Here is a 14,235-nt window from a genome sequence, read left to right as displayed (position 1 = left end):
TTCTTGGATAGTTAGACTTAGCATATTAAGATTTTAAGTTCCTTAAGTTGATTATGAATATAATGTTTCATTTTTACAATTATAATAGTCTTTTTAAAAAAATCAGACAAGCTAATTTTAAAGTTCATATGAAAAAATATCATGCAAGGATAACCAGAAAAGATAGTAAAAGAAGCAGAATGAAGTAAGCTACCCTACCAGATATTAAAATATCATAAAATCTCAATATTTAAAACAAGTATTGACACAAGGATAGTCATAATAATGGAACAAAAGGGAAAGTTCAGAATAAGCTCAAATACAAAAGAGAATATGTTAAAAGTATTGTCCCAGTTCAGTGGGAAGAAAAGTCAGTAAAGGATGGTGAGACAGCTACATAGCTATGTTAACAAACAAAAAATAAAGTGAAATCCATATGTCACACCACCCATCAGGATAAATTCCAAACGAGTAAGAGATTTAAAATTTTAAATGAAACCACGAAAGCTCTGGGTGGAAACATGGAGAATTCCCATTTTACTTTGGGGTAAGATTGGGCCTTGTTAACTGTAACTACAAATCCAGAGATCATAAAGAAAAGATTTGTAAATTAAACTACACTTACAAAATAATTCTTCACATCAGAAGACTCTTTGAAAGGATAAAAATATGGACATGATTATTAGGGAGGGTTGGGGCTAGTCTCCTTTAGAGAGTTATTGGAAATTGTTTAAGAAAAAAAAGAAAAAAGATGAATCATCTAGTAGATAAATTGACCAGGCATATAAACAGTTCACAAAAAGGCGATGCTAATGATTCTTAGTTACATAAAAAGATGCTCACTCTTACTATAAGAGAAAAGCCAGTGAGAACCACAAAGAGGACTATCTTTCACCTCTAATCAATTAAAACCCAAAAAGTGTGATAACATAATCAATTGGAGGAACTATGGGAAAACAGGAAAATATCTTAGTGGGAACTTAAATGCAGTGTGACACCTAGAGAAGTCAATTTAGTGTCTATTACAATTAAAATTGCATTTCAAAAATTACATATAACGTAGTTGCATTAAGTTCTCTTTTTGTAATTGTAAATTTGGGAAGGAAATCATTTAAGAATTCCTGGTAAGAGAATATTTAAAGTAATATGGCATTTCCTCAAGTTTTATCTCAGTTTAGTGTAAAAAAATGTTCTAAAATTGATTGTGTGTTTTTTTATAGCCTGAACCGCCAAAGAAACCATCTAATTGGAGAAGAAAACATGAGGAATTCATTGCCACCATAAGAGCAGCTAAAGGCCTGGACCAGGCCCTTAAAGAGGGGGGCAAGCTTCCTCCTCCTCCTCCACCTTCGTACGATCCTGGTATATGCCTGTTGTTGACAGTAGTGCTCATGTGGGGATAACATATTGGTAGAATTTTTATAAATTTTAAGTTGTTATTAAACTTAATCCGTAATAATGGAACCTGATGAAGCATAATCTTTAAAAGTTTTGCCTCAAAGTAATGTTGATAACAAGCATTTAGGCTTATTAATATACATCAGTGTTGAACATAGAAATGCATTATCTTTTCATCTCAGTACTTCTATTTAAACATTATAATATCATTTTTAAAACTATTATAACTATTAAATTTTAATATTCCAGGAAATATTTTAATCATGCTCACTCTGAATTGAAATGTAGTCATTCAGTAAAATTCACACAGTGATGTTGCTTAGTTCTTTGGAATCTTCTCATCTGGGAAGGAAGAAAACCATAATATTGTTTCAAAAATATACAGTTCGTGTGAGGAAATTACCATATAAACCGATATACCTAAATATGCCCTAAACTCATGCATTACATTTTTTTCATTGAGTGGGTAAAAGTTGCTTGTTATTGTTATAAAAAACAAACAAAAACAAGGCAGGATGCTGGCCACCCCATTTGAGTTGTTACGATACTAAAAGGTTTAAAACAGCACAGCTGACATTTTGATATTGATGATTACAGTAGCCTGAAGAGGTAGTTATTTTAATGTAATAAGTTAACTGCATGAAAATTGTGTTAGTATTCTAGATTTGGATTTATTTCTTTGTAAAGAGAAATTTCTTTAGAAAATCTAGATATGATCATTTTTAATGTTTTATTATAGAAAAGAAGTTGGCAAACTATTTCTATAAGGGCCAGATAGTAAATATCTTAGGCTTTGCAGGCAACACTCAGCTCTGTTGCCCCTACTACAAGAAATCAACCACAGACAATATGTAAGTAAATGGGTGTAGCTGTCTTCTAATAAAACTTTATTTATCAAAACAGGCAACTGGCAGAATGGATTTGGCCTAGGGGCCCTAGTTTGCCAGCCTCTGTTGTAGAGTAATTAACTTTAATGTTAGGTGTGTTTCTGGGATGACCCAACTAGGTTTGGGTCTCTTAATTCTCCCTAAATTTTCCCCATGAAGTTGAATTTTCTCTGTTTTGGAGGAATTTGTATATCATGTCTTTTTCAACATAGCTATATTTCTCATGTTTACATAAGTAAGAGAGCAAGACTTCCAGTAGTTCAGCATGATTTGGGCTATAGAAATTTTAAAATCTCTTAGTTTTGACAAAACAACTTCTTTGTTATTAGAAATTTTAGACCTACTCACTAATTAGCAGGACAAATTTCTGAGCTTCAAATGAGTATAAATTTAAAGGTAAACTCCTATAGAAAAGTAAACTTGAAATAAATTGAGATTTTTTTTTTGACACTGCTAAATTTTTACATTCATGTCTTTTCAGTGTCTCAGTTGAGATCTTTTATAGTACTACAAAATTTAGTTCAGCTTGGGATAATTTGGAGATTTAATTTTAAAATAAATTTTATTTATAGTATACATTGCATTTTAGAATATTTTATCATGGAAGCATTTGCTCTTAAATTTGAATGGATGTTCAACCATGGAATCATGCCATTGGGCTGAATTAATTATGTTGAGATATATTGTTTTACTTCTTTCATCTGTTGGGGCCCTTTAAAAGAAAATAAATACAGAGTTGATAAAGTATTTTATGACAATTTTCCTCTAATTGAAATACAATATTTTAATAGATCCTAAATTTTAAAACATATTTTGAATATAATGTGCTATTACTGCTAAATTAGTCTAACATGTAAAAATATGTATATATGATGAAAACATGGCATTATAGAGGTAAAAAGAAATAACATTTTTCCTCCACTTCATATTTGTATCGAGGATTTATCTTTTTTTCCCCCTTCAAATTTGATTCTAAGCTGGAAGAACATTGGACTTTATCATATACCAGAGGCCTGATGCACGAAATTCATGCAAGGGCCTTGGCCCCCGCTGCCGTGGCGGCCACCTCTGCCTCGGCCCCTGCCCGCCAAGGCTTTGTCCAGTTGGAAGGACATCTGGAAGGATGTCTGGTCTAATTAGCATAATATGCTTTTATTATTATAGACTAGCACACTTTTTGCTTAAACATCTTTATACTAAGTTTGGATAAGTCAGGTTGAGTGGTTATAAGGAAATGAGAGATTTTGCTTATTAAATGTTTTTATTTATGCTTATGTCTTCATATAAACTTATAATTCATATGTCCTATTTAAAGTATTGTGTTATTAATTGCTTCTTTTTTTTTTTGCTTTAGATTATATTCAATGTCCATATTGCCAGAGGAGATTTAATGAAAATGCAGCTGATAGACATATAAATTTCTGTAAAGAACAGGCAGCACGTATTAGTAATAAAAGCAAATTTTCCACTGAGGCCAAAGGCAAAGCAACTTCTCGGACACAGGTGAAATGCGCTACTTAATCATTTCTACAAACAAATGAGATAATGACTTTTTCAAGTTAACTGTTTTATGTTTATGCTTTATAGAACATTTAAGTATCATTTTCTTACCTGCTAAAATTTATGTATTACTGTTCAGGGATTTAGTAATAAATTTGAATGGCTAATTGAAAACAAATAATTACAATTAATCAATTTGAAATGGACTTGAGTTAGTAGAGACTTGTAAGTATACAGATTTTGAAGAGGTATTAGGAAATATGTAAGAAAATAAGTTAAAATTGGTGAAGCAGATGCAGAGGAAACCAGAGGTGATAGAGGAGTAAGAAAATGCCAGTCAATTCCTCATTGAAAATCATGTAAGTGTTGCTCTGGCTGGTGTGGGTCAGTTTGTTGGAGCGTCGTCCTGTGTACTGGAAGGTCTGTGTACTGGAAGGTCGCTTGTTAGAGTCCTGGTCAGGGCACAAGCCTAGATTGTGGGTTCGGTCTCCATTCAGGGCATGTACAGGAGGCAACGAATCAATGTTTCTCTCACTCTCCCTCTCCAGCCCCTTCCCTCTCCCCTTCAGCTCCCTCTCTCCTTCTCTAAAATCAATTATTTAAAAAAAATCATGTAAGAACTGAATGTTTCCATGTTATGTATGAGTAATGTTTCCATGTTATGTATGAGTAATGCTCATGAGGGAGTGAATGTAGGGTCAAATCCAAATTGCTAATTTTAGCCTTTATTTCTTCATTTGTGCAGTGGTGATTTTCATGAGTATTGTGAGAAGCAGATGGAGTAATGTATGTGAAAGCATTAGCACACTAGTAACCATAGAATGATTTTGTTATATGAAATTGATTTTTACAGTACTATTGGTTTTCTTTAAGCATATTGGAAGTATGAAAATGTCATACTTCCAAGCAAATTTCATTTTTTTTATAAAGCTTTCATTTGTAAATAATTCTTTTAGTACTATAAATCTAGCAGGTAATAAATCCATTTCTCTTGTTACAAATAAAATATTGAACTAAAAGTCTCCATTACAATTGGGGTCTTCTTGAGAGAATTTTTTCATTGAATTTTTGTTAATATTATTGGAAGTAGAGCACATCATTATTACCATCACTGTGGGGAAAGAACAGTGACTCATTTTGAATGATTTCCCAAACAGACGTCAAACACATATCTTACATATAAACAGTTAAGACCGTAATATGATTTTTAGTTTTGTTTCAAGAATAAAATAATCAGCAGAGCAAAGGAAATACAATAGAATGTGTATATGGCAACAACTTTGTTCCAAATGATTGATAAATGTGAAATCCAAGTAGTTGATTTTCTCACCTTAAATCAGTGTTAATTCCATGCCCAGTTGTGTATGTTCATTTTAGTTTAACCCCATATTTTCTTTCTTTTTAAAAATATATATTTTTATTGATTTCAGAGAGGAAGGGAGAGGGAGAGGGAGAGAGAGAAACATCAATGGTGAGAGAGAATCATGGATCGGCTGTCTCCTGCACGCCCCCCACTGGGGATCGAGCCCGAAATCCGGGCATGTGCCCTGACTGGAATCGAACCATGACCTCCTGGTTCATAGGTTGACGTTCAATCACTGAGCCACACCGGCTGGGCCATATTTTTTTGTTTCTATTCATTCAACAAGTTTTTATTGAATACCCTGTTCGAGTCAGACACTGTAGCAAGTACTGAGTGTATATTAGTAGACTAAATACAGTACTTTTTCTAAAGAGGTTTAGATGCATCCTTGTCATGTATTTTCATCAGCATGCAGTATTATCAGTCCTGAGCATTTTTAGTGCTTACTTGAAAAACCGTTCCAAATAGTACCTTCTGCCATTTTATAAGAAACTAGGGGCCCAGTGCATGAATTCATGCACCTTGAAAGGAACTGTGGTAGGCACAGGGGCTGGTCTCAGCCCATCCTCTGGGCCCCCGCCTGGCCCCTTTTGCCACGGCCTCCGGTCCCTTGTCTGCCTGCAGCCCAGCTCCTGCTGCTGCCGCTCCCACATGCTGATGGCGCCGGCCCTGTTCGAACCTGCTTATGGCGCGGAGCACTTGGGGCCGGCGCCAGCGGCGGGTGCGAGTGGTGGCTGCTGCCCTGATCGCCCCTCAGGAGCAGAGGGAGGTGGAGAAGCCCTCAGGGGTCATCAGGGCCGGCAGCTGCCGCTTGCACCTGCTGATGGTGGTAAGTGATTGGAACTGGCACCAGGCACTGGCAGCGACTGGCGCCCGGCTGGTCTGGCGTCCCCGCTCACCTGCTCCACCATCCTATAGTGACCAGTTGTTCCGTCGTTTGGTCTATTTGCATATTAGCCTTTTATTATGTAGGATTAGTGTCTTCCATGTTCTTTAAGCTTTTCCATTCAAGAAAGTCTTCGAAAATATAAATATTTTACTAAGGAAATTTACTTGAGTTGTGATCAGCATAAAAAAACATGAAACAATCAGCACCTACCAAATACTTAATGAATGAAAGAAATAATATATTGACTATAATTGTATTAAAAGACAATTATTTTGTTCTTTTGAATGAACTTATACAAAATTGTTGATAGCTAGTCATCCTGAAAGCCTTTCTGACGCTGGTAGAATCCGGCTAGATGTTGTGGGAGAGATAAAATGCAGCTCAGTGAGGAAAGAGTCCCGTTATCTAGGGCAGGGGAACAGCAACCTACTGAGAGGCAGGTGAATATGCTTTAAACAAAAGGCACTCAGTAGTAGAGGATTCACAAAGGAAACTAACCTGACTCTTGTTGAAAGTAACAGGAGCTATTAGAGGAGATAGATAAGGTTGGGCTATGTTCTAGGGACCTCAGGAAGCAATAAAATTGAGTAAAATCGTAGAAGGCCCAATATAGAGAGCAGAAAAGCAAAGCACCGTTTGAAAGGCATATTCTGCCTTTTTCAATTTCTAATCCATTAAGTTAATAAATTCTGAAGTGTACGTAAAAATCTGTAGTGCTCGATATGTAGTTTTACCAGGCCCTTCCTGCCTGTACTCAACCTGAAGGCTTGACCTCTCACTATGCAATGTGCCCCCCTTTGTGTATGCAGCTCATGAGTGGGTCACCAATTCTGTTTCTTAATTCAGTTTTATGGGCCCTGTTTTTAGTAGACATGTCTCTGGTATTTTGACAATTTTTTTTTTACGTGTTGTTTTCCATATTTATTTTAAAATCTTTTCTAATATCTTCATTGGTATTTTAGTGGGAGACATACAAACAAATGCCCTTTTATTTTTTTATTTTATTTTAAAAATATTTTTATTGATTTTTTAGAGAGAAGAAGGGAGAGGAAGAGAAAGAAACATCTGTGAGAGGGAAACAACTTTTGGCTGCCTCCTGCACTCCCCTTACTGGGGGAGTGAGCCAGCAGCCCAGGCATGTGCCCTGACCTGGAATCCAACCGGCAACCTCTGGGTGCATGGGACAACGCCCAACCAGCTGAGCCACACAGATGCCCTTTTAAACCAGAAACACCTCAGCCCTGCCAGGTTGCTCAGTTGGTTAGAGTGTTGTCCCGAAATGCCAAGGTTGCAGGTTCGATCTCCAGTCGGGGCACATCCATGAATCAACCAGTGAATGCATAAGTAAGTGGAACAACAAATTGATGTTTCTCACTGCTTCCTCTCTCTCTCTAAAAATCAGTTTAAAAAACCCAAACAAGCCCTAACCGGTTTGGTTCAGTGGATGGAGCGTCAGCCTGCGGACTCAAGGGTCCCAGGTTCGATTCCGGTCAAGGGCATGTACCTTGGTTGCGGGCACATCCCCAGTAGGGAGTGTGCAGGAGGCAGCTGATCTGATGTTTCTCTCTCATCGATGTTTCTAACTCTCTACCCCTCTCCCTTCCTCTCTGTAAAAAGTCAATAAAATATATAAAAAACCAAAACAAAAATCCTAAACAAACCAGAAAGACTTCTCAGGTTTTTAAAGAAACTGTCTAAAGCAGTGGTTCTCAACCTTCCTAATGCCATGACCCTTTAATACAGTTCCTCATGTTGTGGTGACCCCCCACCATAAAATTATTTTCATTGCTACTTCATAACTGTAATTTTGCTACTGTTATGAATCGTAATGTAAATATCTGATATGCAGGATGTATTTTCATTGTTACAAATTGAACATAATTAAAGCATAGTGATTAATCACAAAAACAATATGTAATTATATATGTGTTTTCCGATGGTCTTAGGCGACCCCTGTGAAAGGGTTGTTTGACCCCCAAAGGGGTCGAGACCCACAGGTTGAGAACCGCTGGTCAAAGGCTTATCTCCAAGGTCTTCCAGTCATTTGTTCATCTGATAGTTATTGAAGGTTTTCTATTTGCCAAGTGCTCAAGAAATTTTAGTGTCTGGCATAATAGTTCCAAATGTGCATGGTATTTGAGTGTGTGTGTGTGAGACCCTTTTATCAAGATTTTTTTTTAAAGGTCATATACTGAATTTCAGAGAGTTATAATGTTTGACTTTAAAATTTGTGTTTAGCTAGCCACATTTTAGTAGTGCTACTATATTATAAAATATGATTTGACTTTTGAAAATCAGGTTTAAAACCCATTTTCAGAAAAAGTCCTAAGCAGTCTACTGCATTAGGCTAACTCAAGTACACACGCAATGCAGTAATCACCTTATAATGAAGCATTGGCTGGCACTGAGGTGGCCTGAGTCTTCATTTCTGTTCTGTTGTTAAGTTGGAGTGTAAACCTGGGCAAGTGCATTTCTTTATATCAGATCAGGTGGTTGATAAGATATTTTTGTATTTAGTAAATGAGCAAAATTTGGATCACAAGAGACAGTGAAATAAAATTAATAGTGATATATCCCTTGAGAGAGTGGAGCACAAATAAAAATAACAAGCTGATGTGCCCTGTTCTTTCTTAACCCACATCCCACCCCTCCGATGTGTTCTGGTGGGACGGGAAGCCAGACTTGGCTGTCTCTTCACTTTGGGGCATCCCGAAGGCGCCTCTTGTAAACCTGTCTGGGCTGATATGTAATCTTAGGCATTTTGATCGGGAAATGTGGCTGGAGTATACATATGAAATATAAAACCACACCCAGGAGCATGTTATAGCCTGACCTTTAAAAGTCGCTCCACCCAGTGAGAAGCATTGGGTGTCTCTCTAAGTTTTTCTGTTAATACTTGCTTGGTGTTTAGAATCTAACATTGAGGAAATATTTCCCACTAAGCCTTTCCCTGTGAACTGGGAAAGTTGCTCTTTGTTTATTTTAGAAATGGAACATCTTAGCCAAACTTTCAGTCCAGCAGTTTTGAGAAGGAATATTTTGGGAAACCTCTCTCTGAGGGGACACTTTCTAATCTACACTTTCTTACTTTGGGCAACAGTAAGGCATAAAAGGATTGCTCATTGAAGGGAATAAAATAATAGTTGTGAAACAATAGTTTACAATTGATATTAAAAATGATGATGAAATAATTTATTTTCATTATTTTAGTATAAGCCGCCTGCTCTTAAAAAGTCCAATTCTCCTGGGACCCTGTCATCGGGATCTTCACGATTACCACAGCCAAGTGGCACCAGCAAAACTGTTATAGGTAATGAGAGCCATGAAATAATTCGCTTTCATTCTTTGTTATTATTTATAGTGTTGGTAGAGAAGAAAATGAAGATAGTGTTCTATTCGGATCATTAAAATAGATTTATAATTAGTTAAGAGATAAGGAGGGTAAAAATAAAGTTACTTTCAGTAGCTTTTACTTTATATCAGTGGTTCTCAACCTTCCTAATGCCGTGACCCTTTAATACAGTTTCTATTGTTGTGGTGACCCCCAATTTCATTGTTACAAATTGAACATAATTAAAGCATAGTGATCAATCACAAAACCAATATGTAATTATATATGTGTTTTCTGATGGTCTTAGGCGACCCCAGTGAAAGGGTCGTTTGACCCCCAAAGGGGTCGAGACCCACAGGTTGAGAACCACTGCTTTAGATGTTTTAAAGTCCTTTTTTAAGCTTCAGTGATTATCCTTGATGTTGTTAATGATACAGCATTTGTTCAGAATAGTCAACCAAGTTCTTTTCTTGATTCTTTGACTATTTTTCCCTCATTTCAACCTATACTGCTCTGAACTTGATAATTGTTCTTAAAAGACAAATGTTTAATGGTTAGAAGACAATATTGACTACTGAAGTGTACTTTTATTTGTATGTAAATTATAAGAAATGTGGAAATTAGAAATGAAGGATACTAGATATTCCCTGGAAATTTTATTTTTTTAAGAAAAATAATTCTTAGTTTATAATGAGTTTAGATTTATTGCCAGTAATCCATTATTTTCCTTGTCAGATGCTAATTTATGTGATTTCTTTTTCAGAGTTTCATTAAAACTAATACCTTTTTATTGTAAGGTGTCTCTTCAGGTAGAATGCCTTCAGTTAGCAGCTCGTTGGGAAACAAACTTCAGACCTTATCTCCTTCGCATAAAGGGATAGCGGCCCCTCATGTAGGGTAGGTTAACATTGAACCTAATTCATTAGTGACATATAGATGTATAAATAACACTAAGGTTTATTTTGTTTAGATAATTGGCTTTTTCATTAACCTTAATTTTCTTCTAAGTTCACTTGTCTGTTAATATTGCTGCTCAGGACCACACTCATTGCTGGCGAGGCTCTAAATTAGTATACTCACTTTGGAAGGAAGTCTGCCTAACATTTATTAAGAGGCTTAAAGTATTCCTATTTTTGATTGAATAATATTACTCGGGGAATCAAGCTAAGGAAATCATTTGAAATACTGAAGATTTTTGTAGTAACCATGATTTAGTAAGCGTTATGTATCAGGCACTGTGCTAGACATTTTACACACATTTTTATTAAAATCACCCTACTACTGTATCGTGAGAGGGTCCGAGAAGCAAAGTAATTTGTTCAAAGCTGCATAGCTGTTAAAAGTTAGAAGCAGGGTACAGATCAGGGTCTCTTTAGCTCTAAACATTGGTCTCTTTTCATGTTTTTATTACAATGTAAAAAATATAAAACCACCTAAATGTGTCTAGCTTTGTTTGAAGAGCAGATGTTGAAAGTTTACAAAGGGATATTTTGCAACCATAAACAGATATATAAATCTTAATAAGCTGATTCTGCTATAACACGAGTGAAATGTAGGGTACAAACGCCATGTTTGCTATGATAGAAGGTAGAAAAATAGATGTGGACAAAAAAAGACCAAATATGCTGAAATAGTAAAAATGGGTGATTCTTTTCCATTTATTTAATATTAAGTACTTTTTATTTTTCTACAGTTTTATAAACATGGTTTTCAGTAAAGTAGCATAAGTAAGCTTTCAATAATTATGTTACTGTGGGGGAATTATTGATTACACTAGAGATTTTAATAGAAGGCCTGGTAGTCCACTAAACTCAATTTCTCTTCCATTTTGATGTCAGAAAATGAAGGATTACCATGTGCTCATTAGAATGCAGGTTGATGTCTACATCTTTAGAAATGCCGATAAGGTTGGTATAGGAAATATAGCCCATATTACTTTCAGATATAGGTTATCACTTCAGTTTTTATGTAAGAAATATACTAGTATATTAGGGTAAATATAAAATGAGAATAATTGCCTTTTGTGTCCTAATTTGGATTATGTAGAAAGTGCAAGAACTAAAAGGAATTTAATTTCTTTTGGAGAAAAAGAAGAACAATCAACTAACAACATCTGATTAGTTAAATGTTTTTTTTCTTTTTGTTGTGCTTCCAAAAAGAAGAGACAGGCTATCCTTAAGAAAGAGAGAGGTTATCAGTAGAACAGGTGGTTGAAAAGTAAAAGGTTCTCAGCTTCCAGTGCTAAAACGGATTTTTTTCTTGCTTCTCTACTGATTTTATTTTAATAGCTGAAGTAAAGACATAGCCATATGTGTTTTAATTTACAAAGCCTTTCTAACCATATCACAAAGAATTACCTTCCATGTTAGTTTATAGTTTTTGTTTCTAGTGTTATTTATAGTTTCCTTTGCGTGTGATTATGAATTAAAAGCTGGTATTTTTAGGACCTCTCCTATCATGCTGGTAATTTAATCATTTGGCAATAGTGAGTTGCACTGACACCCTGTATTCTTAAATAGGGCGAGTGAAGCTGGCTGGTATCATCAAAAGGGTGGCTGACTTTGAATTAGAAAATGAGGCTTCTGGGCCCAACTTCGTTACTAAATAGCTTTGTGACTTTGACTTTGTGCCTCTCTCCTTTCTGTCTCACTCGGACCTCATCTGTGACTCTGCTTGGATCACGACAACTGACCTAAGAAAGTCTGATCAACATTTACAATCATCCCTTGGAGAAAATGTTTTTACTAAAAGCAAAGATTGTGAGCACACATTTTATGTTATGTACTGCTTACAATATGATGAAGAGTTAAAATTTCTGGTTCTCTCACATCATATAAAACTGTCAGATATAACTATTCAAATTCCATTTGTCCATTTATATATGATACTTACATGTTACTGGAGTGCTTTTAGATACTGGGAAGAGAGCGGTGGTGTTTGCTTCTGGCTAATATATTACTATATTAACTGGAACATAACCGTATTACATATATTACACAGAACCATTCATGGCCGCTGTTTAGTGGCAGGCTTCATTCCTTTTTTAGGATTACTGAGGTAACGATCTGTTTGTGCTAGATTATAACCTCTGTGATCACAAAGCTCTGTGTGTGTGCATTGCTTGCAGTTATAACTACAAAGCATTGTATAATGCCTGGCATATAGACACACAATAAAGTTTTGACAAGTAAATAAAAAAAGTAATGAATTCATAAATTAGATCCCTCATTTGTCAACCTGTTGGCACATCACAGAATCATGGTGCCGGTCCTGATGAAATACATACATGAAGTTTGTATGGCAACTATTATTTCCAGTGACAGAGGTGGTTCAGGACAGAGTTAAAGGAATTAAGACACCTGGTTAACTGAAATGTTCCAGAAATTGGGCATCTTTTGAGGTTAGTAAAATAGTTTCAGTGACTTGGAATTATTTTAAGCCTACATATATACACAGAGTTTGTTCTGTTCAGCTTTTTATGCATACCAATTATCTGTAATATTTAGCATATATTGGAATCAAACCACAGACAAATTGTTTGCTAATTAACTTCTCAACAACCTTTGGGTCAACCAATTTTAACAGTTTTTTTAAGCAAAGCATACACCCAAAGAAAATTTTTCCCTAATCTAGAAGATGACTTATCTTTAATTTTTAGAAATTTGAGAAGTATTATGAAATGCAGAGCTTTTAAATAAATATTGCCACATTTGAATTCTGTCACAGAGTTCACAGTCTTGCCTTGAGAATTGTGTTTTCTTAATGGTTAATTACCAGCTTAAGTAGATGTTTATCTGATAATTTTCAATAGCTAAAATATCAAATTTCAAACTTTACTTCTGTTCTGTTACTGTGAAAAACAGAAGTTTACCCTGAAACAACAGAATGCATGTAAGGAACATTTCTTAATACAAAAATTGAATTTGGATTTTCATACTTTATATTGACAATAGTAAGAAATAAATGTCTAGTTTTTAAGTACATTTTGCATTGCCTGTGGCTGCCTTCCTGCTCCGGTGGCACAGTGGAGCATTTGTGGCAGAGACAGTCTAACCCGCAAAACCTAACTTATTGACTGTCTGACCCTTTTCAGGAAAAGTTAGCCACTCCTTATCTTAGAACAGTGGTCGGCAAACTGCGGCTCGCGAGCCACATGCGGCTCTTTGGCCCCTTGAGTGTGGCTCTTCCACAAAATACCACGTGCGGGCGCGCATGTACAGTGCGATTGAAACTTCGTGGCCCATGCGCAAAAGTCGGTATTTTGTTTTTTAACTTTTATTAATCCAACACTTTTTGTTGGTTGAATAGGAAGAACAATGATGGATTGAAAATATACTTTCATATTGACTCTGACTAAATCTAGATGCCAATTTAAGGACATGTCATACGAGATTATGTTAAGTTACATGATCAAATTGCCAAAATGTCTGCTACGTGGGAGTGCTTCGTTGGCTTCAAAATCCTCCTTGTTTTCCTTAGCAGCAGCAAGACTGCTTTTACTGCCGAATGGATTTGTTTATTCCTGCCTTAGTTTCTTGCGGATTTTGGCTGTAAAATAATTGTCATTACTGAATTGGAGCCTTTAAACAAAAATGGCATTGAAGCACTCTAAAAACATTTAGATTGTTAGTTCCATAATGGGGTACTAGCAGATGATTGAAATTATAGTCCTCAAACTTTGTAAATAATTAAAAAATACACCATAAAGTAGATTTGTCATTGTATTTTCCCAACATTTATTAATTCTCAAAGTAACCTCAGAAATAGATGATGTATAAATTCAATATGAAAATCAGCAAAGGTATTTTTTTCATAACTTGAAACATCTAAGGCCCTTGAGGTCAAGGGAAAACATGTAGTAGATACAGACTTCCTGGTTTCTATACTC

The 14,235-nt window shown here is 35.6% G+C and overlaps 1 protein-coding gene across 1 annotated transcript in view; it reads left to right on the top strand.

The window, feature by feature from the left end:
• Positions 1-14,235, top strand: part of ZC2HC1A (zinc finger, C2HC-type containing 1A) — a 45,036-nt gene that overhangs the window by 7,807 nt on the left and 22,994 nt on the right. Inside the window, exons 4-7 of the mRNA XM_014532899.1 lie at positions 1,200-1,341; positions 3,619-3,767; positions 9,227-9,326; positions 10,145-10,244. Of these exons, the coding sequence (XP_014388385.1) occupies positions 1,200-1,341; positions 3,619-3,767; positions 9,227-9,326; positions 10,145-10,244 (491 nt within the window). The remainder of the gene's footprint in view (positions 1-1,199; positions 1,342-3,618; positions 3,768-9,226; positions 9,327-10,144; positions 10,245-14,235) is intronic.

Source organism: Myotis brandtii, unplaced genomic scaffold (assembly GCF_000412655.1).
Source record: "Myotis brandtii unplaced genomic scaffold, ASM41265v1 scaffold922, whole genome shotgun sequence".
NCBI lineage: Eukaryota > Metazoa > Chordata > Mammalia > Chiroptera > Vespertilionidae > Myotis > Myotis brandtii.
This window is presented reverse-complemented; position numbering and strand designations above follow the sequence as displayed.